Raw genomic sequence first — 27,039 nt, 5'->3', positions numbered from 1 at the left:
ATCACTAAGCATATAGAAAAGAAAAAGAACATAAACATTTTCTCACATATTATTACCCCATATGGATTAGTTTATTCTTGGAAGGCTGAAAAAAGCACATAAGCCAGATTTAATATTATTATTAATTGACGTTGACGATCTTAAATGAAATTGGATGGATCTAAGTGGTACCCAAAAGAAAGTGAAATCTTTTTTTTTTGTTGCTTTCTCCAACTTTTTACGATTTGATTAGCAAGAAAAATAAACATTATCCTAACTATATTTTAGTGAAATAGGTAAATATCAAAAAGTAAAAAAAAAAAAAAAAAAATCTGTCAAAAGAAAGTAAGTGATGCAAATATGCGAAACCAAAAATAGTAAAAAAACAAGTAACTGACAGTTAACCTGGTTTTATTGATTTACTACACAGCCTGACAATCTGATAACTCAACAAAAGATATTCTGATTGATGTTTCTGGCTGCAAATGATGTGCAAACTTTCCCATCTTTAAAATTATTAGTTTAATTTCTCTTTCCTTTTATATAAACTTATACGAAAAGCAAAGTCCTCCACTAATGGTGTGCGTTATTGTCCCTACCCTGAGATCTCTCTCTCTTACTCTTGACTCTCTCCCTCTCACGATTAATTCAAACATGAAACCAAAGTGGCTCTAATAAATATTTCTGGAAATTTCTTAAAACATCTCATCGAAACTGTGACGAAGTTTCCATTTAGAGTAAATTAGCAAATTAAAGAGCTAGATTTGGTGTTTCTTTGGCCCCCCTTCTTTCCCCCTTGAATGGTAAAGAAGTGAGTTTCAGACTTCAGAGAGTATGGGGTTCTTCTCCTGGTTCAGACATGATCCATCTAAGGTTTATTAGATTCCGATTTGTGTTTGCTTTTGATTATATATATATAAGGTTTTGAGTTGAAAACCCTAGTCCGTTTTGCTTTGCTAGACTTAATTATAACTTTCTTGGCGATATGAAACCTGCAGGATGATATTGAAACCGCCAAGAAAATTTCATTACATGAAGAAGAAGACCGCAGGGCACGTGAACAGATTGAGATTACAAGGGCAAAGGAAATAAGTACTTTGGCGCTAGCTGATCAGAAACAGGATGGAAAGAGAATATTAGAAGAGTCCAAGGAGAAAGGCATAAGCAAGCAAGTGGATGTTAAACAAGACGTTCAGCAGCATCCAAATACTACTAGTATGGAGACTTTTAAGGGTAAGGAACAAATTAACCATTCCAAAGATGATGTTGAAGAAGATGTAGTGAATCCTCCTCCTAGGTATGTATTGTCATGTGTGCTTCTCCATTTGTGTGTGTTTAGAGGTTTTTTTTTGGCTAAATTCGAATATTGTTTTTACATTTACTTTTGTAGCATATGCATTGGTGGCAAATCTGAGATTAGAGATGGAATACCTGAAAACCCTCAATGCCTATGTTGCTTTCATTGCCACAAACCAATTGCTACGCACGAGGTTTAAAACCATATCAGTATTACTCCGAGTTTCAAATTGATTTTTGTATAATATCATTCATTATATATTTATATATATATACTCCTGTTTTCTGATGTATATAACTCCTTAATTAGGTTTTAAAGAAAGGAAAATTTCACGTAGATTGCTACAAGGAGCACCGTCATCCTACCTGCTATGTCTGCAAACAAAAGGTAAATCAACTTCTCATTGTAGTTGGCTTTTCTACAGTTTGTAGTAAAGTGAACAGAGTTGGTCTCTTCTTACTTATGGATATATTGCATGTATAACAACTCTTTCAGATTCCTTCAACTGAGGAAGGTATCAAGTACAATAAGCATCCGTTCTGGAAAAAAAAATACTGTCCTTGTCATGACAATGATGGAACTGCCAAGTGTTGCAGCTGTGAAAGATTAGAAGAGGTCCTTCTCAAAATTTTGGGTTTTACGACTTTTTCAATATATAATATAGAACCCTCTCTCCGGTTTGTTGACTTGCAATATATATAATGGTTCTTTCTTTATAATTTGCAGTCTTTTGGAACCAAGTATGTAATGCTTGCAGATGGTCGATGGCTGTGTCGTGAATGTATGGAATACGCGGTTATGGATACTGATGAGTGCCATGAATTACATGTTGAAATCCGAGAATTCTTTGAAGGCTTGTTCTTCAAGGTTGATAAAGAGTTTCCTCTTCTTCTGGTAGAGAAACAAGCGTTGAATAAAGCTGAGGAAGAAGAGAAGATTGTGAGTAGAAAAATCACATATCATCCCTCACTTTTGTAACTCCATCCTTTTCTCTGTCTCATGTATTATTTCAACACAAAACAGGACTATCATCGTGCAGCTGTAACCAGAGGTCTTTGCATGTCCGAAGAGCAACCTGTCACTAGTGTAAGAATGAACTGGTTCATATTAATATATCACGTTCTAACCGGGATTTTTTTTTCACTTAATTTGGTTCCACATGTACAGATAAAAAGAAGGCCAAGGATTGGACCGAACAACCAGCTAACAGAGATGGTTACAGAGACTCAAAGGGTGACTGGATGCGAGGTGACCGGGATTCTCATCTTATATGGATTTCCTAGGTTACTAACAGGATACATCTTGGCTCACGAGATGATGCATGCTTGGCTTAGACTCAACGGTACGTATATATATATATATTAACGATGATTATATTATGATCACCAAGAGACATGGAGAGACCTCATTTTTTGGTTTTGATCACAGGTTATAAGAATCTTAAGTTAGAGCTTGAAGAAGGATTATGCCAAGCATTAGGCCTCAGGTGGTTGGAGTCTCGGACATTTGCCTCTACTGATGCTGCTGCTGCTTCTGTAGCTTCTTCTTCTTCTTCCCCAGCTCCTCCAGCCGTTACCACGTCAAAGAAAAGTGACGAGTGGTCTGATTTTGAGAAGAAGTTCGTAGAGTTTTGCATATATCAGATCAAAGAAGATGATTCACCGGTCTACGGTCACGGATTCAAACAAGTTTACCAGATGATGGTTTCAAATAACTACAGCCTTAAGGGTACCCTGAAAGAGATCGTTAGCGTTTCCAAGGCTACACCAGATTCCAAGTTTTGAATTAGGCCTTAATTATATCATACCAATAATATACAGACAGCAACACTGTGCGGATCTTCGTCATCTTTAATGCCTTTGGTGCTGTTTGGCACCATCAATGTTTATGTTTTGCCTTCATATAAACATAGCCTGTATATATATATATGTGTGGTTTTTATGATGTATGTTGTTGAATTTGTGATATATACAATTTGTATTATCATTTATAAGCGTCTAAAAAATATTCGTTGTCACTATTATTCACCGTAAATAAAATAATAAACAGTCGCATCACACAGAGACGTCAACGGTTAACCTCTTAGGTGTATATAAGATTTTAGTGCACCTTAAGAAAAATCTTGGCGTTTTCTTTAAGTATTGAATGGTTGTAATTTTTATATTAGTTCTTCATCTTTGAAAAATCAAACACTTTTATTCTATCATATTTGTCCATACTTGATCAACCCTACTAATATTTACCATTTTCAAATGAAGAAAAATTAAAATATCATAGTTTTGGATTTTCTAGTCATGTTAGTGGAAATGTGTTTGAACTTGAGAATCCTATTTCAGAAGAATTTCGTGAGGCACGATAAAAGTTTTTTCTTTTTGTTTTCTGTATATTTGCTCGTTTTAAATTAGACTATTCCTTTGGTTATTGAGAAAAAAAAAAAAAAAAAAAAAAAATCCAATTGGTATAGAAGTAAACGACAACGTTTTAAAAGAGCGGGAAATGTCGATGTCACAATGGGCTTCCGCCACATGGCTGGAGCAGCTGAACCACACTAGTCACACAACACACACACACACACTCCCTCTCTCTCTTCTCGCTGAGAAATGTCATTTAAACTGTTTCGAAGTGTCCATCTAACGCCAAAGACAGAGCTTTTGGTATTCCTGATCCATCCAAAGACAGAGCTCATATGTGTATTCTTCCTTTCTCACCCTATAGATGATAAAACGTCATCACTGAGGACTCATATCAGACTGGTGAAGAAAGTAAGTTTCAGATCAGTATGTGGCTCTTCTCCCGGTCCAAACATGATCCATCCAAGGTTATTAGACTTGTTTGTTTTCTCATGATGATTATCTAAGTTTTATAAGTTGATATAAAGAGTCTCGCTAGTCCATTTTGATCTGAAACCTGTCAGGATGATCGCAAAACCACCAAGGAAATTTCACGGCATGGAAACGAAGATGGCAGGGCACGTGAACAGATTGAGATTGAGATTGCTAAGGCAAAGCAAGAAAGTTTGAAGCAAGAGGAGGAGAAGAGAAGATTAGAAAAGTCAAAGCAAAAAGGCAAAACTAAGCAAGTGGATGATCATGTGGAGGATGAGAGACAAGTTAAGCCTTCCAAAGATCATGTGGATGAGAAAGATATGAATCCTCCTCCTAGGTAAAAATTTAAAAAAAAAAAAAAACCTTAATTACATATGTGCTTAACTAATTATGCAATTGTGTTGTGTATTTAGGCTTTTGCATGTGTTCTTTAATTTATTTACATTCACTTGTAGCATATGCCGTGGTTGCAACTCTGCGATTGAAGGTGGAATAAAGTTTGATGCCTTTGATGTTCCTTGGCATCCTCCGTGTTTTATCCTTCATTCTCAACAATTGCCAATTGCTACGAACAAGGTTTTAAAACATATACAACTTTGAAATTGATTGCTATATACTTTGATTAAATTCCTCCTTTGACACTTTAATGTTTATAATTTTGTTTTCTCACGTTCAACCTGTAGATTCCATGTTATGTCTGTAATAAGAAGGTAAGCAAACAATTGAGTCCTATGAAATGAAAGCAAAGTTTAAGACTTAATACGTTTATATGACAGACAGTACGTACGTAGTATGTATACAAGACTTGTGGATGTAATTGTAACTGTCTAATTAATTTTTCTGTCAGATTAAAAGAGAGTTCCATGCTCATCCGTTCTGGAAGGAGATATACTGCCCTGGTCATGACGATGACGGAACTGCCAAGTGTTGCAGCTGTGAAAGATTAGAGGTATACTCTTATTGATTGGTCTAAGTAATAGTGGAAATTAAAGAAAGCCTTGGCTTGTAGTAGTAGTATTTGACTTTGTAATGGTTCTTTGCAGTCTTATGGGACAAAGTATGTAATGCTTCCAGATGGTCGATGGCTTTGTCGAGAATGTATGGAATGCGCTGTAATGGATACTGTTGAATGTCATTATTTACATTTGGAAATCCGTGAATTCTTCGAAGGCTTAAACAGGAAGATCCACAAAGAGTTTCCTGTTTTTTTAGTAGAGAAAGAAGTTCTGAACATAGCTGAAAAAGAAGAGAAGATTGTGAGTACATTGTTTTCTAAACTGAAACTTGCTCATCTCTTTCACTCATATGTGTTGTAACTTTCAACACAAGCAGGACAATCATTATGGGATGGTTACTAGAGGTATTTGCCTGTCTGAAGAGCAGACGGTCAAAAGTGTAAGATATTTAATTAAGATCAAGAAGATACTTTGAGAGAACTGAAACTAAATTGGAATTTAACTCTGTTCCACATTTATATATAACAGGTCACAAAATGGCGAAAGATGGGGCCTAACAATCAGCTAATTTCAGACATGGTTTGGAAATCTCAAAAGGTTATAGGCAAGAGCGAGGTCACTGCAATTCTCATCTTATATGGACTTCCAAGGTACCCTAACTCATCATCTCCCCATCTGAATACTCTCTTCTTGCGCCGTTAGAATCAATCAAATCCCTTTTTCACTTACAGGGTCCTGACTGGGTATATCTTGGCTCATGAGATGATGCATGCGTGGCTTAGACTCAACGGTATGTCCTACTGCTCAAAAGTGGAAATGAAGTAGAGATGAGAATTGAGGAGAGGATCTCAAAGTCATTTTGTTTTGGTCACAGGTTATAAAAAGCTAAACAATGTACTCGAAGAAGGATTATGCCAAGTCTTAGGCCATATGTGGTTGGAGCCTCAGACATACGCCACTCCAGACGTAGTAGTAGTAGCAGCAGCAGATGCATCAACAGCTTCTTCTTCTTATTCCCGAAATCCTACAGCTATAACCACATCAAAGAAACGTGCGCCATCTGGATATGAGAAGAAGCTCGTGGAGTTTTTCAAGTATCAGATAGAAACAGATGAATCACCAGTCTACGGTGAAGGGTTCAAGAAAGTTAACAAGATGATGGCCTCAAATAATTACAACCTTGAGGATACCCTGAAAAAGATCGTTAGTATTGAAGGCGTGGTTGTAACTGGTTGTTAGACTCGAGCTATGTTGATGCAGACGGCAACAGAGGAAGTGTGTGACACAAGAGTTGATACAGAATATAACAGATGAGTATGTGTAAGAAAAACGTCTCTTGTGACACAAGAAACTAGTGTTGAAGAGTGGTTGCAGAGAGAAAAAGGCCATGTGGGCTTCGAGCTCATAAGAGAAGTGACATGGGCCTTGTTATCAAAGGGAAGCCCAAGCATGAGGAGCGTAGGGTTCTTGAAGCACATAAATAGAACGCAACTGGGAAAAGAAAAGGTTGCGCGTCTAGGGTTTATCGAGAGAGGCACACATGTATGTGACGTTGCCCCATCAAGAAGATAGAGAGATCTTTTGATGGTTTTGTTGAAGATCTATACTTGTCGGAAAAGACAATGAGTAGTAGTTCTTCTTTCATTGTAATTCTAGAAAAGAGTGGTGGATGCCATATAGCAATTGTAGGTTGCGGACTTTTCTAGTGAATGGTTTCTGGACTAGGTCCGGGGGATGTAGGTTAACCGAACCCCGTTAACAAATCCCTTATGTCTAATTTACTTTATGCACGCACATACACTCGTGAATCATACAAAACTATGACTCTAGCACAGATACGTATTTACAATTGGTATCAGAGCGGGAAACCGATCTGAGATTACTATCTCTAACAGGTTAGATCTTGGATGTGCTGCTAGATAAGAGATAAGACAAGCTCTATATAGTTTGAGAAGAAAATTCAGAGTATCTTAAGTTTGGTGAAATTGAAGAAACAAAGAGAAACGGAGAAAGATGAGGATGATTGAATTGATGTCAAGTCATTGGAGTTGTCAGTTTAGTCCACCGAAATTCTCCGGGAAGCGTGAATAAGAAAAAAGTAGATGATCGAGGAATTTTTGTGAACTCTGTTGTTTTCTAGAGAGAGTTGCAGGCAAAGAAGATGTCACTGGATGATCAAAGTTGATGACCAGAATCTGGGTTGAGTCCTAGTTCTGCGTCTCTGAAGGTGAAGAGAGAGACAAAGTGCTGTTGTTACTTTCTGGTAAGAGAAGAAGTCGTTCATCTCACGCTCATCGATAGCGCCGCAGAGGATTCAATGTCTGCTTGATTGGTTCTGTGCAATCACAAGTGTTTCTCTTGTTGGGAAATTTACAGAAAGAGTTAATAACACACCCTCATGTTATTTTTCTCCGATTTGAAAAGAAAGAAAGTGAGTCTAGCTCGACAAGAGGTTTCATGTTTGTCGACTTTAATCGAGAAGGGAAAGCAATGAAGCTGAGGATAGTCAGTTGCAAAGTGTGGTGTTTTGTCAGTCGTTGAAAATTATATTTGAGAAGTTTGGTTTTATCTCCACCCATGTTTTCAGACAGAGACAAAGACTTGTGCATACTGCCTTCGATCGTTTTGGATATCTACAGAGGTTGAGCACCAAAATTGGTGTTATTGTTGGTGGTGTGTTCTGCAGAGAAGTATTGGATTGTTTTGAGTTTCTTAAATCAACAATCTCAGTTTTGTGTATGAATGAAAGTCTGTGAGATGAGCTCTGTTTTCTCTATTGAGATTGAGACTTAGTTTTTTTCTTGGTGTGTACTTCATTTCACTTGAAGTTGGTTTAATTGTGGCTGGTTTACTTCTCTTGAATCAAGAAATTGCAAGTTTGACTGTTTGATCAAGAAAGCGGAAGAAAATCGCAGGTTGTGATATGGAAAAACATTGGAACTTGGCATCAGTATTGGTTTATTAGAGAAGGAGCTCTTGTTAGGTTGTGACTCGAGCGTTAGCATATGAATCTTGTCACCATTATGAAGATTCAAGGTTTGGTGCATCTTTCTCTGTGTCTTATGATAAGCATCCTTGGTTGGTTGTTGTTGTACGTGTCATGCTTTTTTTATACACGCAAACAAGAAGGGGGAGAAGAAGGTTAAGAATGCTGAAACCAATAGCTTCATAGTTCTCTTAATCGTCGGGCAGAGATGAAGGAAGATAGGATGGTTGTTTCATCATGGGTTTCTTTGGGATTTTTGGCCCAATATCTTGCTGAACTAAATCAGGCCCAGAAGAATTGGAAACGTGTTGGTTTGGGATTTTTGAAAAGGCAGTGATCTCAATAGAAAGTTGCAGTTAGGCTTCTTTGGTGTTCTAGGGTGTATCGAATCCAAAAGTGAGAGAGAGAGAGAACTGCAATTTGTGAATCTTGATTTGATTCACAGTTTGTTGAGTTTGTGTGTTACATGTGGAATTTTGGAGGAGCTAGGAGATAAATCTTCACAATTTCATCATGAGGTTTAAGGATTGCATTGATGGCAAAGGAGACAACTTGAGCCGGAATAAAATCTTGTATTGGATTCCAGATTTGGTGAGAAGTTTTTGAAACATGGAGAAAAGATTGATAGTCACCATCATGGAAGAAAATGGCGATTTTGTGAAAAAATAGGAGAGATGAATCTCATGGTAGATTCAAATCTAAATGACAGAAAGGAGCTGGTGAAGAGTGAGGCTCTCAATCTGTGTACACTGGTTTGACGAGAGGAAGTTTTTTTGTGCTGTTTGATCTGGGAAATTTGGTCGATGTCTTTTGTGGTTCTCGTTTTTCCTTGTTGGTTGAGCTGTTATAGAATCAACGAGAAGAAGATTTTTGTTCAGTTGTTGGGACTCATAAATCAATTATTTTGGGGCTGTTCTTCAAAGTATGTTCGATAATGAGAGTTCCAAGTGATTATGGTGTCTGAATATTCTTGGAATGTTGGCTGGTTTTAGGATCAATAGAGCTTTGTCGCTGAATTTGAATTTGATAGTGGTTGAGAAATTTTCTGCGGGTATCGTGAAGTTAATTTCAGGTTGCTAAGGACTGTTTTTCTTGGCTGTAGTTTGGCGCTATAGTGTGAACCTGCAATTTTGTGAAGATGATTTCAAAAGGAGCTTACAGTTGGTCTTGGAATTAGAGATAGGAGTGAGATGCCTGTGATATTATTTTCAGAGTCAAAAGTTGTGAGTGTTATAAGCTTGAACGAAATCGGTGTGTAATGTGCTACAAAGAAGAGAGGCTGGATTTCAAGAGAAAGAGATTTTTGGTCTTGATGCGACAATATCAATGGTTCATGCTGTAAAAAGAAGAAGAGATGTTCAAAATACAAGGTCTCATGATGTGGTTTATGGCGCTTATAGCTGTCGTTGGTATTTGAGAAGAGATCAGACGAGAGACTACAGTTTTTTTCTGATATGGTTCTGTCTTCTGTTGGATACTTTCTTCTTCGTTTTATTTGGCTACAGACCTCAGATTTTAGCTCTGAAAACTTGAAAACAAGATCTTTCCAAGGATATAGAGATATTCTTCTGGTTCCTTGTGGTTTGATGGGAAATTTCTCTCAAAATTGGATGCTCGCAGGTCGTATTAGTCTGGATCTGTCTTGGGAAATTTGACGTAGCTCTCAAACCGTAACTCCGAATCGTGATCCGTTTTTTGCTGTGGCTTCGTGTGACTGTTGTTGATATTCCCACCAAATTTTGTAATTTTCTGGGTTGGTTTGCTACTCCGTTTGTCCTCTGCATCGAGACAGACGCAAATGCTTCAGTCAAGAGTTCCCTGTTTTGGAAAATTTTCAATACAAGTCTTTGACATCTGTGGAGTGATGGACAGTGTTTATAAAGGTTCGTCAAGATGTGCTTTTGATACGTTTAATGGTTCTCAGAGTGTTGTTCCAAAGGTTTTTGTGAGGAAAGGTTTTAAAGCAAGTTTTACAAAGGCTCAATGAGATATCAGGTTGCTGCAAGTTAAGAAAGGGAGAAAAAGGCATGAGTTAAGGTCAGTCTGTCAAAGGGATGAAAATCATGATTATAACATTTTCGGAGAGGTTTTAAGTTTGATTTTCCGCTGCAAATTTTCAAGGTTGATCGATGATCCAGTCTCTATGGAATGGCCTTATACTTCTGTTGATATAAGAAGCTCAGTTTGTTGTGATCAAGCATTGTTATGGAAGTTCTACTGCTGTGAAGGATGGTGTTTGGTTTAGTGTCACTCTTGTAAACTCAAGGAGAGCTGTGGGTGACTGTGGTTACAAAAGGTTCCTAGAAAAGAAAGAAATGTCTCTGATTATTGGAAGAAGAAAGAGAAGAGAGCACTCAATTATTGAAGTTCAGGAGAAGGATTCATTTTCACTATTAGTATAAGATGGTCGGGATCAATCTGAGGTAGAATACTCAGAGTTGTGGAACTCCGATTCAGTTCTGCAAGGTTAGCTTAAGTGACATCTGCAAGGAGATGTTGGTCGGGATCAATCTGAGGTAGAATACTCAGAGTTGAGTAACTCCGGTTAAGGTGTAACCCAGGAAGCTGAAGTGTCTTGTAGGTGAAAGTTGGGACATCGCTTTTGAAATTCAAGAAGTTGTTGTTGCTCTAGCACTTAAACTCTGAAGGAATTTATATGAGAATCTGTGTTTGTTGAAGCTGGATGTACACATACTACAATGACAGCTGCTTCAGATTTTGCAATTGCCTGTTTCATTCATTGGCTTACTGTTTGACATGAAAGGTGTTGTGTAAAGACTATCACAAGGTATGTTCATCTGGTTTTTTATCTAACGTTGTTCTCAACAGAATTGTGAATTTCTGGTTGGTCTTGGGTTGGTTTCATTGGCTGTTTTGAGTATTGAACCGAGCTAGAAGGGAGAGATCAAAGATATTCCCATATGCTAGATGTGATTGTGAGAGCAGTTTAATACAAGAGCTCTGTTGGTGATTGTTCTATGGCTTGGTTATAGGATGGTTTGAAGTTTTTGGAAATTGTCTCTGCATTTTGTTCTTAGAATTGCTCTCACATCCGATGAGACTGTTCTGTGCGTACGGCAGGCTTAGATCTTGTTCCTATTGGCGACAGCGGTTTCTTGTTGATTGTGAAGCAACTTCTTCTGAGATTTGAAGGTGATGCTGATGTGAGCTGTAAGGTGATGTTGTTGGTTTGACAGTGGTGTGTATAGCTGCTAAGAGTTGTCTTAATTTTTCTTGTTTACCAGCATGCTGCTTAAGTCTTCTCTGAGGATTCTGGTCGGAGTATGTTTGCAAAAAGGTGGGAAAGTTCTATGTAGTGTGAGGTTTTATCTTAGTTGTGCACTCAAGCAGGGGGAGTGAAAGCCTTGGTGATGATATGTATTCTTTTAGATAAAGCTAGCAGTGTGGTTTGAGGCGGAGCAAGAATTTCTCTACAGCATCTTGGAGTCGTGATCGGTCTATTGTCTTATAATTCCTGTATGGGTTGCTTGAGTATCAAACTAATATAAAAAGGGGGAGACTGAAGATGGTAAATCGGGTGAGCTACAACTCTGACTGAAGATGGTAAATCGTGTGAGCTACAACTCACCCATCAAGGGGGAGATTGTTGGTATTTATGTGATGGTGCTGAGTTGTGTAGATGTTGTCAGATGTTGTGATGCAACTGCAGTGACAGAAGAAACAAAGACTTTATGTTAGAATCATCATATGCGGTGACAACTTAGAGAGAGAGTATGAAGAAGTATTAAAGCTTGAAGATCATCAAAGTGCAAAGTTACAAGGTGAGCTCGAGTTCTAAAACTCAGTAACAAAGGGGGAGATTGAAGGCGTGGTTGTAACTGGTTGTTAGACTCGAGCTATGTTGATGCAGACGGCAACAGAGGAAGTGTGTGACACAAGAGTTGATACAGAATATAACAGATGAGTATGTGTAAGAAAAACGTCTCTTGTGACACAAGAAACTAGTGTTGAAGAGTGGTTGCAGAGAGAAAAAGGCCATGTGGGCTTCGAGCTCATAAGAGAAGTGACATGGGCCTTGTTATCAAAGGGAAGCCCAAGCATGAGGAGCGTAGGGTTCTTGAAGCACATAAATAGAACGCAACTGGGAAAAGAAAAGGTTGCGCCTCTAGGGTTTATCGAGAGAGGCACACATGTGTGTGACGTTGTCCCATCAAGAAGATAGAGATCTTTTGATGGTTTTGTTGAAGATCTATACTTGTCGGAAAAGACAATGAGTAGTAGTTCTTCTTTCATTGTAATTCTAGAAAAGAGTGGTGGATGCCATATAGCACTTGTAGGTTGCGGATTTTTCTAGTGAATGGTTTCTGGACTAGGTCCCGGGGATGTAGGTTAACCGAACCCCGTTAACAAATCCCTTATGTCTAATTTACTTTATGCACGCACATACACTCGTGAATCATACAAAACTATGACTCTAGCACACATACGTATTTACAAGTATTTCCAAGACTACACCATCTTCAAAGTCTTGAATCAGCCATATACAACACTATTATACATACCCGTGTATATATATATACACTATACCCAATTATACATACATACCCGTGTAGATATACTAATATACATACAGACACACGTTTTCTTTATATGGTATAAACACTGCTTCTGCTTCTTTTCCATTGCTCTGTGTTCCTCTGTTTAACACACTTCAAACGATATTGCATGTTATACAAAATGTATTTTTCGTTGGATTTATAATTTCTTGCTGCCGACGCAATCCGTTTTTCTTTTGTGAATACTCGGAAATACGTGTTTTCCAACTGTATAGTCCATGCTTTTTAGTTTTGTAACAGAAACTTGTTTTTTTCTCTTAGTTGGGCTACAACGTATGAACGAACATAGAGTTTATTACGTATCTCTCTATCCATTTTTTAATAAAGTTTGCGATCCACGCGGCTGGCACAATTGTGTATATATTCATACACAGAAATCAACTGATCCCCAAAAAAGGGAAAATTACTTTGGAAATAACATTCACTTTAATTGTTAGTTTAGTAATGATTTACTTATTTAGTGAACTAGTGTTACTAGCATGACAAGACTTTCCTTTTTTTACCCCTCTAAAACTAATTTATTCTCTACGAAAATTTTAGCCGTTTATACATTTAATTAGTAGTATCCGATTTAGGAAAGAATCAACAACGACCATGTTTAGTAAAGTCTGGACGATGATGATGCATCTTCTGTAGCTTGGTGAAACGGTCGATATCGAAATCAAGCATTTTAATCAACTTTTTCTGCTTGGTCTCGAACCGGCTTTTGTAAAAACCTTCAAAGGAAGGTTCCTTTGAAGTACGGAGGAAGAAGGCGTAACCAGCCATGAAATAAGTCGAAGTTACGTAGAAGCATATGGGTTCCATCACGTCCCACGACAGTTCCCAAAACGTCAGCCTAAAAAATCCAATCGTTTGGGCCATAATTAGGCCTAATCCGGCCCATAATTCTTTTCGAACCAGATCGTCCGCTCTTTTGTCGATATCTGATTTAATCATCTTAAGTTTCTCAAACTCTTGCCTTGTCGCTGCGTCGAGAGTGGGTTCGTGCGTCGGAATCAGACCAGCCATGGCGCTTGTTAGCTGTAAAATCCAAGGAAAAAAAAAACAAAAATTAGATCAAGAATGCTAAATTTGGTTTTTAAGTGTGGTTAAAAAATTGTAATGCATGTAACAGTTTTAATTAATTACCTCATCGGGTTTAAGGCAGACGAGTTTTCCCAAAACGATGACGTTTCCAGCTTGGTCAAGCATATTCGCGACCCGGTTACCTTGTTCAGGATCCGAACTGTTTTCTCCGCATACCCGGAGAAACTCGGAATAAGGAACCCAATTCTTGCCAATATCTCTCAGCCTCGATTTCACCATCTCCATCTCCGCTGCTCTCATGAGCTTCTTCACGTCTTCCACGGTGACCGCCGGGAAAAAATCCGGTGATGATTTCGCCGGAGAAGGTGGGGGGAGCATCGTCTCGTCTAGACGAATACGGTTATTGTTGGACAAACTCAACTCCCTGAGTTTATCCATCAAGTTGCCTCCTTTGGGAACAATCTCCGGCGAGAAAAATGCCCTCTTGTGAAGAAATCTCCGGCGAATACCAGAGTCTCCGGCGACGGGTTTGGTGGGACGCATACGGGTAAAACCCGAGATCCGGGAATAGGTTTTGGAAATGTTGAAGAGACTTTGAACTAAGGATTTCTTCGACGACATGGTCGATCTTTCTAAAAAAGCTACGTCAGAGAAATACAAAGAACGAATGAAAGAAGAAGAACGAAGTTTGGTTTTGATATACGAAAAAGGAAGAGACAGAACACGGTTTGTGTTTTGGTCCGAGATTAAAACAGAGCAACTTGAGTTGCCTTTTATATTAGCTGCGTTTTTTTTTTTTTTTTTTTTTTTTTTTGTGGGTTTGTTCAGAGAACGAGAGAGAGAAGGCTCCTCTGAAACAGCATTCTTTCTTATCACGATATTTTGTTGACACGATAATTACACATAGGCGTTGCTTATCTCATCTTTATTATGATCATGATGTTACATTTATTTTAAAACGATTGTTATGATTACAGCTAAATGTGCTAACAAAGTTACAAAAATTTACAATTAACGAATTTCCTATTAAACGTGTGAATAGAACTAACTGTTATTATTAGTGTAGTTAATATATTTTATTTAGTCATATATAGTAGTACTAATTTTATATGAATTGAATAACAAAAATAGCAATCATTGACGAATAATAAAACTGTGTTATTTATTATATCGCACATCAAACATGAAATTTATTTGATGGAAATATAAATCCACGTTTTTTGTTGGGTAACCAAATAATATTTGATGAAATTTATTTGATGGAAATATAAAATCCACGTTTTTGTATATTCTCTTGATAAATTGAAGGGCACGATAAATTGTGGGGGAGATTACATTAGATGGTCAAGTCACGGGAAATTACATTATATCGGTCACCTAATGCTGATGACCGTACACGTGGCATGCTAAGCTTCCGACGTCATAAACGACTTGCCACGCATTGCCGTCCGATCTTGTTTACAACACGCCAAGTCTTCCCCAAAGCCCCCCCCCCCCAATCAATCATCTTCCCGTTGCTTTCCTTTTTTTTATTTTATTTTATTTAAGTACTATAGTAGTATTAATTAAACACATCTTTTGCTAATGGTTCTCTAATAAGTATACACACTCTTTCGTCTACATACATTTCCAATCAGATTGTAAAACGGTTTTAGTATATAAAACTGTGTTTATTTATTATATAATGTGGTGTTCCATAACACGTAGATTTAGATAAGTGCAAGCATCATCTCATCTCTGTCTCTTTTTTTTTTTATGTTATTAAAAAAATAAAATTCGGTGGGATTATATAAGATAAGGGTTTGTTTTCAAATATTAAGCCATTGAGAAATATTCCAGCACTGGATTACGAAGACACGCGAGACCGATTCATCATCATCATGCAACTATATATGTATTGTTCGAGAATCTGAAGTCGTCACAACTTACAAAAATTCTTAGTGTGGAAGACAATGATCTTTGTGTTTAAATTGAGAGAGTAATTAACAGTGTGACTGTTCTATCTACATATACATTATATTGCAGCTTAAATTTGGGAGACTGTATAAAAAAAAAACTAGGTTATGAGAACTTGGCTATATATTTTTGTCATTATAACCGTTTATGCATGATAAACCAACTATATATATTGCCAATAGACAAAGTTTGAACTGTTTTCCCCAGCCAAACCCAAAAAGAATCATTTGACGAATGTTACACCATCTTATTTCATCAACAGATGTGTGTGTGTTTTAATTTGTTTTGTTTTTTTTTTGTTGCCACTGTAACGTAAAACTGACGTATACCTAGGCATTAGTATTAAGTTTCAGAACAATCTGACTAACGTTAATTTCAAGAATCTCAATTACGTACTAACAAAAGAAAGAAAGAAAAAAGTAACAATACACGGAAAAGGTCGAGATTAGTAGGTGGAATAAAAGAAGAAGGAGCCCCATAAATGTGTGAGGACACACGTAAACGAGTCGCCACGTAAATGCAAAAGAGAGTATTGGAATCCGGTGAGGGAGAGTGTGTTGTGTTGGGGAGTTGATATCTAAGGGAGGGTTTTGTTTGTTTAGTCTTTAGATATTTTTATAGACTACCAAACTCACGAGACACGAGAGAGGCTCCCCTCTCTTCTCCTACTTTAAATTTTGCTGTGGGGTCTTTTTTGTAATCACCTAAATAAATAGATAAAACTGGATTCTTTCTTTTTACGAAGCTACCTTCCCCAGTTGAACTGTATAGAATAAAAAGCCTTTTTAGTTTTAAACGTTTTTATTCATCCTCACACTCTCCTTTTCTTGACCGTCAATTTTTAAACTCTTTCCAAATTACTAAGTAACCGAATTTTTCCCAGTCCAATTCTATATTTTCCCCTTTTCCCAAGAATACATATTCATTTTTTATTTCCTCATCGCCATGTTAGAAAGTCAATTTTTTTTTTTAACGAGAAATAAGTAACAGTATACAGTTTTTTACTACTCATATACATAATCTCTTCTTTTTGGCGTGAATTATCCAAAATGAAAACAATACTAGTGTTGAAGCTAGTGATGGTTTCTGCAAATGAATATACATTTGACATTTGTTTAATAACCAGTACTTCTATCTAAATAGTTTACAAAATATGTTTTAACTTTTTACAGTCAACTAAAAGGTAAAATAAGACTGTATGTTAAAATATCACCAGATTGACATGTTATCGTTGATGTTAACTTTAAAATCCTTACTTGATGTTCAATGAATATATATTTCTTTAAATCAATCCTTTGATATGGGCAACGTCACATAATAAACTACAATAGGCCCAAATATTTTTTATCGGATGTCCCCGAAGGGACTACAATAGGCCCAACTTTGAAGCCCATAACCAATGATAAAAACTCTTGACTTCTGAGTCTTGCTTGCCACTGCTTGCAACGTACTTTTTTAAAGAATGTACAATTTTTTGAAGCAAAAAAAAAACCTATTTTTACATTATATGCAGCTTTTGATAGAATGTGAATTTCAATTTGCTTTGTCCATTATTAATTGTAAAAGTTAAGAGAATGAAAAAAAAAAAAGGAAACAAAAACACACACACAGAGAATAAAAACTATAGTGAACCTTGAAAGCTCAAGTTAAAGCATTGATCCTCAACATCGATGTTCTTAAACGCCACTGATAATACTTAGAGCTTCGGTTTCTACGATGTGTACACCAAGAATGTGTCCCACGACTATAAGTCTCCCCAAGGCGATGAGTTTGCTACAGTTGTCCGCTCTTTCACCAACTTCCTTGATTTTTGCAGTAAACCCTTCAACCTTTTTTTTGATATCTTGCATCGCTAATCCCATCGCCATTTCATCTTCTTCTCTCTCCACCGCAAAGTCTATGGTCATCAGAATCGACGAGATCCTTTCGCTTAGTTTTTCAACTTCGAATTTTATGTTTACCATCAGTTCATTGTTAGCTTGCGCCCCACGCTCCAGCGATGAAACCACACCTCTCTGTCTCTCCACAGCCTTCTCGTATACCTTCCACATATTGTTACACCACATTCCCACAACATCAATCGGTGTGGTCAATCCAGACGCCACAGCACTCAATACCGGAGGTGCTACCATCGCTGCCGCAACCACCGATAAGACGAAAGCAGCCACAAACGCAGTCACGAAAACCACATTTGACACTATCCTCCACGTCTTAAGATTCCTCTGTTTCTTATCGAGCTTTACTTTAAGCTTACGCAACTCGTCCAAAAGCAAAATCTGTTCATCGTAGATGGACTCGTACTGCGTCACGAACTCGCCATCAAAAGGGTCTCCCAAGGATTTAAATTTGTTCAGCTCCTCCAATGTTTTCGCGTACTTCTTCTTCTTACCCTCTCCAACATCCGTTTCTGTCTCGAACTGTTTCACCGCGAGTCGAATGATAAGTTGGCTTATCTCTGCTTTCTTGACGCATTTCTGGACGGTATTGCAGAAATCTAAGGTCTTGGAAGTACTTTTGAAGTAGACATCAACCAACGCCTTAAGATCTTTGTTCTTCAAAACATCTTCTTTGCTTTCAATGATGACTCTTACTGTATCTTGGTTTAGTTCAAGAAGATATCCGTAGACCTCCATGATTGACTCTAGGTTTAAAGATTGAGTCTTGGCCTGAGCATCGAGCGAGCTGATAACGCTCTCGGTTCGCTTGTGAACCAATGAATCAAAGGATTTGAGGGATGAGTACTTTTTACACGCGGATGTGTAAGAACTCAGCTCTGATGAGTATTTGGACCGCATCTTTGTTTGGATTGGCTTAACCGGTGAACCATTGGTTCCGCCGCTGTTAGAACTGGAGTTTCCTTTCATGAGCTCTGAAAATAATCCACAGAACGCCATTGATATTACTGGTGGAGCTAATCTGACCTTTTGAAACGCTAAAATTCAAAGGAATATTTTAAATGAAACAAAGTTTTAGGACAGAGTTTTGTCTCTGAAACTCCTGAATCAAACAAGTCTATAACATGATCAAGATCAGATGGAGATGAAACGAAGAGAAACAGAAACGTACCTGAACTTTTGATAGGAATCTTGGCGAGACAGCTTTGGAAATTTTTAGTCCAAGACAAGGAAGAGCTTACTTCTGCCTCTCTATTGACTAACGTATATATAATACCCTCTTGGTCTAAGATTTTATGTTTTTAAAACCCCAAAATGAACAGTTCGTGAACCACTAAAACGGACACGTAATATGAGTTGGTCTTTGTTAATATGTTTTTCTGTGGAACAAGCTGTACATAAGAAATGATTATATTAATTTCTATTCCGGTTTTCGTTGAGTTTGTTGATATGTCAAAATCAAAGTATCAACGCACCTTAATAAAGAAGTTTGCTATCGTTGTTGATTTATCTTCCTATCATGTTGAGCAATGAGTTTAGCTCTAAGTTCCTTACTCTTTTATCTCTTTTTGGTTCCTAATTAAGACACAATCCTCTTTAACAAAAAAAAAAAGCAAGTAGTTATTTTCAAGAAGAAACCAAAACGAAAATAACTATTAAACGAAGAGACGTCATAACTCTATTATATGATGGTCATATGTAGACATCAGTAGTTGAGGTGCTTGACACAATGAATCTTTCAAACTTGTCATTTGTGTTGGAAGCCGCCGCTGCGTCCCAGATCCTGTCTATTGTTTCCTTAGCTTCTCATTTCATATTAAGCAAAATTTCAGAGCACACAAATAACTCTCTCTTCTTCTTCCAAACTATCAAAATGTAAAACAACTGCTATACAAATAACCTTTTCTTGAAACGTGCTACTAGTATTAATCAACTTACCTCAGGGCCGAAAAATGTTAGAGCAGACTCGAGGAATCTCTCTCTCTCTTTGCACAAGAATCCAAATGCTTAGTGCCCCATTACGGAGGAGATCAAGAAAAGAAAAAGAAAAAAAGTCAAAAGTTGTCGAGAATAAAGGTATTAACAAATGTCACAAAGGAACCATGACTTGCGGCTTCCACGAAATAATTAATAAACAACGACACAACGTTTGTGTTTTGTCTTTCTTCTTTTCTTTGTTTCATGTCTTTATTTCCAATTGAGTATATACATTATATTGTGCTAATTAAACAGATATACTAGTACTGATGTGAGCTGTTACACATAAACATTATATAAAGCGCTATGTGACATACCCACAGAACATCTTCCCGCTTTATTTTTAAACAGTCTATGCATCTCTCACAACGTGATTGCCTCAATCCAAACCCCAACAACAAATAAGCGAAAAAGAATATAGAAACCAAAAAAACTTACAAGTTTCCTTGCTGCTTTGAATCTGAACCTGAGGGGAAACTTAGAATGTGCCTTAGAACGATAGTTCTCGAGAAGACACCCTGAGACTTCAATGAAAGGATAAAGACTGAGTTTTGCGCAGGATTGTTCCACTGCAAATCCAAATAAAAAACATTCGTCATAGAAGGAACAGGGATTCTGAATCTATGATGACTACACCCGAATACCGGATATAAAGTTTCACTTTCACCAAACATTTGAGACAACGGGTGATTTACCTCATGACAATGTGCCCTACATTTGACATTTTGAAAGAGTAGGATCTAAAACTGAAACATTTGACATGCATTAGCTCAAACGGTAACCAATCCGCATTGACCAGAATATATATACTCACAAAGACATAATCAAATCATAACCATTTTAGTCATCCCGTAAACAGAAGCTACTAGCAAAATCAAAGTAAAATCCAGCACATGAGTTTGAGTAACAACGACATAGATAGTTGATCTTCTTGGCGAGATCCACATTTTCGATCTCTTACACAACAATAAATGAGTTTTGAGTTGTTGTTATTTCCACATTGAAAGACTCTACTATCATTGGCGATAGATTCAAGTTGTAGTCCACACAAGACACCATGAACAAAATAAACAAGTGAGGCTAAATATCAATATCGACTTTGATTTTTTTTTCTTTTCCAATTGAGTAAATACACTACTGTATCTGTATGTTGTGCTAAATCTGTATACAAGAGTTGCTACACATAACATTATATAATCGCTATGTGACATACCCACATAACCTCTTCCCACTTTATTTTTATACAGTCTATGCATCCTCTCTCACAACGTGATTGCCTCAATCCTGACCAAACACAAAAAGTGTACAATGTGAGCCAAAAAGATTCAAACTTTACACAAACCCAACAAAAATAAACGAAGAAGAGTTTCATAACCAAAAAAACTCACAAGTTTCCTTGCTGCTCTGAATCTGAACCTGAGGGGAAACTTAGAATGTGCCTTAGCACGATTGTTCTCGCCAATGTGATATCTTTGCTACACTTAGCCGCGTTTTCACCCACTTCCTCGATTCTCTCTGTGAAAACATCAAACTTCTTGCTGATCTCGTGCATCGAAAGCCTCACAGCCACCTCTTCTTCTTTCTCCTTTAACGCGAAATCAACTTTTTGCATCATCGATTCCATCTCAATCTTCAACTTATCTACATGTACTCTAATGTTATCCATGTCTTTCATGGTAACATAAGCACCTATCCTCATTGACAAAACTATATCTTTCTGTCCTTTCACAGCCGTTTCATACTTCTTCCATAGATGGTTACACCATTTCCCTATTGAACCAATTGGAACCGCCAACGCAGCTGCAACCGCGGTCACAACTGGCGGTGCAGCCACAGCGGCTGCTACCACGGAGAAGATCAAAACAGAGACAAACGTTGTCACGAAAACCACATTCGATATTTTCTTCCAATGCTTTATGTTCTTGAGCTTCTTATCAAGCTTCCTCTTTTGTTTATGAAGTACCTCCAGAAGCATAACCTGCTGCTCGTAAACAGACTCAAACAGCATAAAGAAATCTCCATCAAACGGATCACCAGAAGCCTTAAACTTGTTAAGCCCTTCTAAAGTTTTGGCGTACTTATTCGTATTGTTGTTGTTGGTCGCTGATGACTCCTCCATCTCAAATTGCTTAAGCGCAAACTGCAAGAGCATTTGGCCTATCCTGGCGCGTTTGACACAGTTATCAACAGCATTACAGAAGTCTAAGGTCTTGATGCTACTGTCGAAATACGCATTGACCAAACATGTCAAATCTTTGTTGTCCCACGCATCTTCTTTGCTTTCAATGATAAACCTAACGACTTCTTGGTTCATCTCGAGAAGACACCCTGAGACTTCAATGAGGGCGTCAAAGGATAAAGACCGAGTTTCGGAACCAGAGGCGAGGGAGTTGATGACTCTGTTGGTGCGTTGGTGGAGTGATGAATCGAAGGATTGTAAATCAGGATCTTCTCTGCAAGCTGAATTGTAAGCAGAAAGATCTGCAGAGTATAAGGAACCTATGTCGGTTCTGATCTGTGGGAGAGGTGGACTGTTGTTGGTGGTTCTGTTCCTGCTCGAATTTGATCTGTCTTCCATTGTTTTGGAGAAGATTCCAAGAAACATGGACGTTTTGACTTTTTTTTTTTTTTAGGACAAGCAGAATCCAGAACCGATGTTTTTTGAGGAAAGGCCACCAGATAAAACAAGTGAAAGAACTTGCAGTAACAGAGAGATCTAAAGAAGAATCAGTACCTGATCTGACAAAAATCTTGAAAGACAACAGTTTTAGTTGTCTTGTCGGAGGCTGGAATTAAAAAAAGTGGGATCAGATAGGCAAAAGTACCTGAAACTAGAAGTGGATCCGGAAGAGATAAGATTGAGCTCAAATCTTTTAGTTGCTTTGAGAGTCAGAGAGAGTGAAGAAGGAGAGCGATGGATGGATTGTGTGTGTGGGGAGGGAGAAGAAGAGGAGCGAAACAACTGAGTTGCTTCTGACTTTGACTTGTCTTCTCTTTGATTTTCCAATTTGGTATTGGTCCCGACTTTGACATCTTCCACTCTGCTTCCATTATATTATTTAGTCAAGTCGCATTTTGTTTTTTTATTAATCATTCTTTCATTTTTCCTCAACTTTATTATACTCTAATCATTCCCCCTCTCTACTGGACCAACTACCAGTTGATTGTATATATGTATGTACTCTTCTTCTAACTTTTTAGTCTCTAACTACTATACCATATTTATGACTATACCGACACAAAAAGAAATAAACTAATATTCCTGGAGATGGTTTCTTTTTGGCTGCTGTGAAGAATATTGGATTGTTATGGATACGGATTCGTTGTGAACCCATCTGTTGATTCATTTCTTTTCTTCACAGCAGCCAAAAATCAACAGATGGGTTCACAACGTTGACCTGGCTGATTGACTTATGGATTTAGTCTAAATTTCTTTTCCTAAACTTTGTTACCACACAGACATGCCCCATTGATATATGGATTTAATCGGTGACCTGACTCGGACATGCTCATATCTTGAGTACAGGAGTAAGGAGAAGCGGAGAAAGGGTGTAAAGTTACGTTAACATAAAATATCTGGGAAACAAAAAAAAGGTTGCAAGTGTCTGGCTAACACTAAAACATATGAAAAGCTTAGGCAAAAAAAATTGGTCTCAAGATTCAAAAGTTTTTCCTCGTCTAAATATGGAGCTTTGGCTTACTTTATGCGACTGGAGAACTATTTAAGGGATTCTACTTATGGTAGAGGTAGACGAAGCTGAAGACGAAGAAACCAGCCATCTGCGTCAAAGGGTAAACAATTAAGTCAAATATTAGCTTTCTCAGTTGTACCACTATGTGTGTGTGTGTGTGTGTGAAAGAGACAAGAGGGCTTACCGTAGTAAAGCAGGCTCCGTAATAAGGATACGCAGTTGGAATAAATCTCTCATACTCATTGTGTCTGTAAGGTCGCACCGGAATCTGCAAAAGCTCGCATTTTTGCATCATATGCTTATGTGTCAAAGCAGATAATGTAGTGTGAGCAAAACTCTATGAGATAGTTAGTTACTCACCTGCTTCGAAAGAGATAATGTAGTGTAGCCTAGCTTTTCATATTCAACCTTAAACTGGAATACACCATAGACATCAGGAACCTTGAAAGAAGTATGAAACAAACCCTGCAAAATCGGTAAAGCAGGCTGAGTTCTAACTTGTAAAGCTGAAAGCAACTTAAATCCGAAAAAAAATAGAGAGGACTCTGCTTTGGAGCTCAAAAATAAGTCACCTTTTTGTCTGCTGACAAGGTTTTCAACACATACGGGCTCATCATGTAAAACTGAACCTGCACATCATTAGCAACATACGGCTCCCAGCTCTTTCCTGACCACTCATATATCTCTACAGAAAATTCCTGCAATGAACAGCCACATTAAAAGCTTGCCACAGATTCCCACTAGATACCACGCAATTATCATCTAAAAAGCACACAACTTAGGGTGAGTCAGAAGATGTAGAAGCCATACCAGGTCATCTTTTATCCTGTATATCGCTGGCTCGTCTGTTTCTCCAACCCTATGGTGTACAAGACTACCAGCCTGGGACAAACAAGATAGGTGAGAACATACTAATGAAACAAGCTATCATCTGATTATGTACATCTGCAGATTTGATGGTTTAAAGGAGAGAGCAAAACAAGTGAAAATGACTATGCATATACCTTCAAATGGCCTCTTTCGTGGAAGACCCATTTGCTTAGTTCAGTCACAAACTGTTCATTGCCAGATTTTTCGTATCTGGAAAAGTGTTAAATAAGCTCAGTTAATCTTCTTTCAAAACGTAATGTGACATCTATCATAGTATCATTGACAAAAGGATCCTCAAAACTGTGTAGTTACGTATCATTCGAACTACAAGTTTCACTGGACGAACTATGTGTCTACTTACTGATTCTGACTCCCTGCTTTCTGGACACCAGATCTGATTAACCTGTCTCGTGCAAATTAAACTATGAATCAGAAACATCCATAAGCATGAAATTAGCTGGAGGAATACCATCAAACATTTACTCACCTATCACTAAACAACTGCAAAGAGCCTGAGATCACAACCCTAGCATTGTTCCTCGCCTGCAGTTATAAATATACATCAAAATATGAGAATGAGAGCTCAATGCAGCGAATGAAAATACTTCTCAGAAGAAGAGCGCTAACAGCAGCCAAAAAACATGATCGAGACTTCACAGGAACATCGAATTATCCAGGGGTACAAATATCTGGTTACAGAAGAGAGAAAAACCTGCATGACCGAGACTAGCGAAATTGCAGACCCAGTGAGCTGGGGGGGACTAGACAACTTCGAGCTTGGGTTAGCAGAATAAGCTGAGGGGGAGGCTGAAAGAACTTTGAAAACCTAGTAATGGAGTATGAGGCATAGATTAGCACAATTTAATTCCCACATCAAGGCATAGCTATTCATAAGAAACATTAATATTGTAAATCTAATCAATGGAAGAAACAGGTATCTTCTTCATTCCTTCAACTTACCAGATTGTTGGTAGGGTTCAACGAATGTGCAACTCCTCTGAAGAGAACGGGAGCCTGTAATTCATAAACCAAACACAATATGAACTTAGGGTCTCACTAATCAGAATTCAGAAACCCCCAGAACCCCAGATTTTCATACTTTATCTTAAATCCAAAACCATCAAGACGTTCGTGAGCATTAGTCACATAACTCAGCTAGAAAGCAAGGAAGGTACCTCGATTTTGGCTTTTCCTAAGATGACATCAGATTTCACTAAATCATCGGCAGCAATCAAGGTGTGGTCGCCATCAACATCAGAGACGGAGAAGCTCGTATGATCAATAACCATAGCTGAAGAATCCTAAGGAAACAAACAGCTAATAAATCAATAATCCTAGGTCGAATTTTGTTCCTAGCAAAGAAAGACAAATCCACATTCTGAGGAACTAACCTCATCGAAATCAACCCCACACTCTGTAGCAATACCACGAATCAGATCAGATGCAGAAGTATCCGCCGATAAGATCAAGTCACGACCAGAATCAACGAAATCAGCAATGGATTTCGAATCCAAAGATCCTCCAAGCCCTATATAAACAATGACATGAGATATGAACAAATCGATTCCAGAAATATAAAACAAAATTATCGATCAAGAGACAGATCGAAGGATCTTACGCTCTGTCGATGGGGCGAAGATGATCAGCCCATCGAACAAGTACTGGCCGTATCGTTGAAGAGCGAGCTTCGAATCATCAGCTAGCTTGAAATCGAGATCAAATCCACGAGACTTGAGATTGTTGAAGAAGATGGAATGAGAGGACTTAAGTGATAGATCATCGAGAAGAACCAGAACTCGCCGATCCGTCGGATTATCGACGGAGAAGGAGAAACTAAGTAAAGGAAGAAGGAACAAAGAGATCAACGCGACGGATCTCGAGAGGTTCATCATATTTTGGTTCCTAGGGTTTTTTCACGGATGTGGAGTGAGTGTGACCACTAGAGAGAGAGAAGAAGAAAAAGAAGAGGAAGGAGAGACTCGACGATGGTTGATCGTAGCACCAGGCGTTGACGATCACGTACTTTCGAACGACGCCGTTTCCTTATTGGTTATTTTAAAAAATGGGCCAAATTATAATGCTTTATTGGGTTTTAATAATGGGCTTACAATGGAATTTATATGGATCAGGAGGGTTTCTAACCATATTTATGTTTCCTTCGTTGATCAAATTCCTTTTTCTTTGTATTTGTTAAAAAAAAATCCTTTACATAATTTTAATTAGAAACCATCATGTCGGATTTAGGTTTACACGATTATAAACTTTGATTAAATATATTATTTAGTTTAAAAGTAACTAATACATCTATAAAATTTTGGTATTAAATTGTTAATCACTCGGTGGCCAAAATTAGTCATGATATGCATTACTAGGGGAACAACAAATGTTTTAGTGATAGCAACATTTAGACCTAATCATCTTCTTAGAAATATTGAATTCACTCTCGCTGCAAAACTAGGAAATCTGAGCAATCGATAGTACAATTTGGTCCGACAAAATGTTCACAAACACCAATCATCTTGAAGTTTCTTTCTTACCAAGGTTGTGAAAATATGATTCTCTTTGTTAGTCATAATCCAAATGTGGGCAATAAGGATAAGTAAATTGAGAATTAAAATGATATTAACTAATCTTAAGTAGCGATGTTAGCTTTGAGATTCTGAAAAAAATGGCTGTCATAAGAAGTCAAAGAGCTTATTATACCTTGAAAGATGGTCTGATCTTAACTCTGCGTAAACAACCGGCAGACATCAAACTGAGACATCATGTAATACCACTAAAAGCCACATAAGATATATATATATATATATGATCTGTTTGTTAAATGGATTTTTTTTTACTGTTTGTAGAATGAAATGCAAAAACAGTATGAAATATTGAGAGAGTATTATGTAAACTTTATAAACTTGTAATGGAAAGCCTAGAGGAAGAGAATTAGGAGGCATAGGTAACCCATACCATATCAGAAAGATTAATTATAAAATGACTCTTCTATAATAC

General features: G+C 37.6%; 6 protein-coding genes across 12 annotated transcripts; 2 read left to right on the top strand and 4 right to left on the bottom strand.

The window, feature by feature from the left end:
- The first annotated feature begins 603 nt into the window (after positions 1-603).
- Positions 604-3,297, top strand: LOC104745559 (protein DA1-related 3-like). Its single transcript, XM_010466835.3, has 9 exons — positions 604-852; positions 978-1,276; positions 1,370-1,469; positions 1,586-1,663; positions 1,772-1,891; positions 2,003-2,215; positions 2,300-2,362; positions 2,444-2,618; positions 2,705-3,297. The coding sequence occupies exons 1-9, from the start codon at positions 814-816 to the stop codon at positions 3,058-3,060; spliced, it is 1,443 nt and encodes a 480-aa protein (XP_010465137.1). The 5' UTR covers positions 604-813; the 3' UTR covers positions 3,061-3,297.
- Positions 3,298-3,767: 470 nt separating this feature from the next.
- On the top strand, positions 3,768-6,820 carry LOC104745567 (protein DA1-related 6-like). 4 transcript variants are annotated; one of them, XM_087492990.1, is made up of 10 exons: positions 3,817-4,094; positions 4,212-4,438; positions 4,557-4,677; positions 4,785-4,811; positions 4,949-5,050; positions 5,145-5,357; positions 5,434-5,496; positions 5,586-5,707; positions 5,789-5,847; positions 5,932-6,820. In XM_087492990.1, exons 1-10 carry the CDS (start codon positions 4,056-4,058, stop codon positions 6,294-6,296), a joined length of 1,338 nt encoding a protein of 445 aa, XP_087349116.1. In that variant the 5' UTR covers positions 3,817-4,055; the 3' UTR covers positions 6,297-6,820. The 4 variants fall into 4 exon arrangements, with proteins under 4 accessions (XP_087349119.1, XP_087349116.1, XP_087349113.1 ...); XM_087492987.1 differs by having other exon boundaries at positions 4,191-4,438; XM_087492993.1 differs by lacking the exon at positions 4,785-4,811 and having other exon boundaries at positions 3,768-4,094; positions 4,191-4,438.
- A 6,294-nt stretch (positions 6,821-13,114) lies between these two features.
- Positions 13,115-14,566, bottom strand: LOC104745550 (chloroplastic calcium uniporter protein). Its single transcript, XM_010466821.3, has 2 exons — positions 13,752-14,566; positions 13,115-13,643 (listed from the first exon to the last, which is right to left on the bottom strand). The coding sequence occupies exons 1-2, from the start codon at positions 14,268-14,270 to the stop codon at positions 13,203-13,205; spliced, it is 960 nt and encodes a 319-aa protein (XP_010465123.2). The 5' UTR covers positions 14,271-14,566; the 3' UTR covers positions 13,115-13,202.
- Positions 14,567-16,915: 2,349 nt separating this feature from the next.
- On the bottom strand, positions 16,916-20,048 carry LOC104745535 (UPF0496 protein At5g66670-like). 2 transcript variants are annotated; one of them, XM_087492979.1, is made up of 5 exons: positions 19,916-20,048; positions 19,439-19,506; positions 18,976-19,287; positions 18,672-18,891; positions 16,916-18,474 (listed from the first exon to the last, which is right to left on the bottom strand). In XM_087492979.1, the coding sequence occupies exon 5, from the start codon at positions 18,467-18,469 to the stop codon at positions 17,282-17,284; it is 1,188 nt and encodes a 395-aa protein (XP_087349105.1). In that variant the 5' UTR covers positions 18,470-18,474; positions 18,672-18,891; positions 18,976-19,287; positions 19,439-19,506; positions 19,916-20,048; the 3' UTR covers positions 16,916-17,281. The 2 variants fall into 2 exon arrangements, with proteins under 2 accessions (XP_087349105.1, XP_087349100.1); XM_087492974.1 differs by having other exon boundaries at positions 17,006-18,537.
- Positions 20,049-20,552: 504 nt separating this feature from the next.
- On the bottom strand, positions 20,553-22,648 carry LOC104745516 (UPF0496 protein At5g66675). Of its 3 annotated transcripts, none has more exons than XM_087492963.1 (3): positions 22,303-22,648; positions 20,866-22,227; positions 20,553-20,761 (listed from the first exon to the last, which is right to left on the bottom strand). In XM_087492963.1, exons 2-3 carry the CDS (start codon positions 22,080-22,082, stop codon positions 20,740-20,742), a joined length of 1,239 nt encoding a protein of 412 aa, XP_087349089.1. In that variant the 5' UTR covers positions 22,083-22,227; positions 22,303-22,648; the 3' UTR covers positions 20,553-20,739. The 3 variants fall into 3 exon arrangements, with proteins under 3 accessions (XP_087349089.1, XP_087349084.1, XP_087349093.1); XM_087492958.1 differs by having other exon boundaries at positions 20,866-22,216; positions 22,303-22,617; XM_087492967.1 differs by having other exon boundaries at positions 20,866-22,193; positions 22,303-22,518.
- A 376-nt stretch (positions 22,649-23,024) lies between these two features.
- LOC104745505 (dolichyl-diphosphooligosaccharide--protein glycosyltransferase 48 kDa subunit) lies at positions 23,025-26,909 on the bottom strand. The gene is made up of 13 exons (XM_010466765.3): positions 25,658-26,909; positions 25,431-25,567; positions 25,215-25,340; positions 25,000-25,053; positions 24,752-24,865; positions 24,527-24,582; positions 24,401-24,442; positions 24,174-24,249; positions 23,980-24,051; positions 23,742-23,867; positions 23,530-23,634; positions 23,354-23,437; positions 23,025-23,257 (listed from the first exon to the last, which is right to left on the bottom strand). Exons 1-13 carry the CDS (start codon positions 25,929-25,931, stop codon positions 23,210-23,212), a joined length of 1,314 nt encoding a protein of 437 aa, XP_010465067.1. The 5' UTR covers positions 25,932-26,909; the 3' UTR covers positions 23,025-23,209.
- Positions 26,910-27,039: the final 130 nt, after the last annotated feature.

This window comes from Camelina sativa, chromosome 2, assembly GCF_030686135.1.
Source record: "Camelina sativa cultivar CO46 ecotype springtype chromosome 2, ASM3068613v1".
Classification (NCBI taxonomy): Eukaryota; Viridiplantae; Streptophyta; class Magnoliopsida; order Brassicales; family Brassicaceae; genus Camelina; species Camelina sativa.
Note: the sequence above shows the minus strand (reverse complement) of the source record. Positions and strands in the feature narration are given on the sequence as shown.

What these genes read in the sequence shown, in the direction of transcription:
- LOC104745559 (XM_010466835.3), top strand. Translation starts at nt 814, where the DNA reads ATGGGGTTCTTCTCCTGGTTCAGACATGATCCATCTAAG. An exon ending in GTAGTGAATCCTCCTCCTAG is followed by an intron (nt 1,277 to 1,369) that starts GTATGTATTGTC and finishes TTACTTTTGTAG; the next exon opens with CATATGCATTGGTGGCAAAT. An exon ending in GCTGTGAAAGATTAGAAGAG is followed by an intron (nt 1,892 to 2,002) that starts GTCCTTCTCAAA and finishes TATAATTTGCAG; the next exon opens with TCTTTTGGAACCAAGTATGT.
- LOC104745516 (XM_087492963.1), bottom strand. Translation starts at nt 22,082, where the DNA reads ATGTTTCTTGGAATCTTCTCCAAAACAATGGAAGACAGATCAAATTCG. An exon ending in TCAGAGCAGCAAGGAAACTT is followed by an intron (nt 20,762 to 20,865) that starts GTGAGTTTTTTT and finishes GTGTTTGGTCAG; the next exon opens with GATTGAGGCAATCACGTTGT.
- LOC104745505 (XM_010466765.3), bottom strand. Translation starts at nt 25,931, where the DNA reads ATGATGAACCTCTCGAGATCCGTCGCGTTGATCTCTTTGTTCCTTCTT. An exon ending in TAGGAAAAGCCAAAATCGAG is followed by an intron (nt 25,054 to 25,214) that starts GTACCTTCCTTG and finishes TATGAATTACAG; the next exon opens with GCTCCCGTTCTCTTCAGAGG. An exon ending in ACAGGATAAAAGATGACCTG is followed by an intron (nt 23,868 to 23,979) that starts GTATGGCTTCTA and finishes TGTTCATTGCAG; the next exon opens with GAATTTTCTGTAGAGATATA.
- LOC104745550 (XM_010466821.3), bottom strand. Translation starts at nt 14,270, where the DNA reads ATGTCGTCGAAGAAATCCTTAGTTCAAAGTCTCTTCAACATTTCCAAA. An exon ending in TCTGCCTTAAACCCGATGAG is followed by an intron (nt 13,644 to 13,751) that starts GTAATTAATTAA and finishes TGGATTTTACAG; the next exon opens with CTAACAAGCGCCATGGCTGG.
- LOC104745567 (XM_087492987.1), top strand. Translation starts at nt 4,056, where the DNA reads ATGTGGCTCTTCTCCCGGTCCAAACATGATCCATCCAAG. An exon ending in GATATGAATCCTCCTCCTAG is followed by an intron (nt 4,439 to 4,556) that starts GTAAAAATTTAA and finishes ATTCACTTGTAG; the next exon opens with CATATGCCGTGGTTGCAACT. An exon ending in GCAGCTGTGAAAGATTAGAG is followed by an intron (nt 5,051 to 5,144) that starts GTATACTCTTAT and finishes GGTTCTTTGCAG; the next exon opens with TCTTATGGGACAAAGTATGT.
- LOC104745535 (XM_087492974.1), bottom strand. Translation starts at nt 18,499, where the DNA reads ATGGCGTTCTGTGGATTATTTTCAGAGCTCATGAAAGGAAACTCCAGT.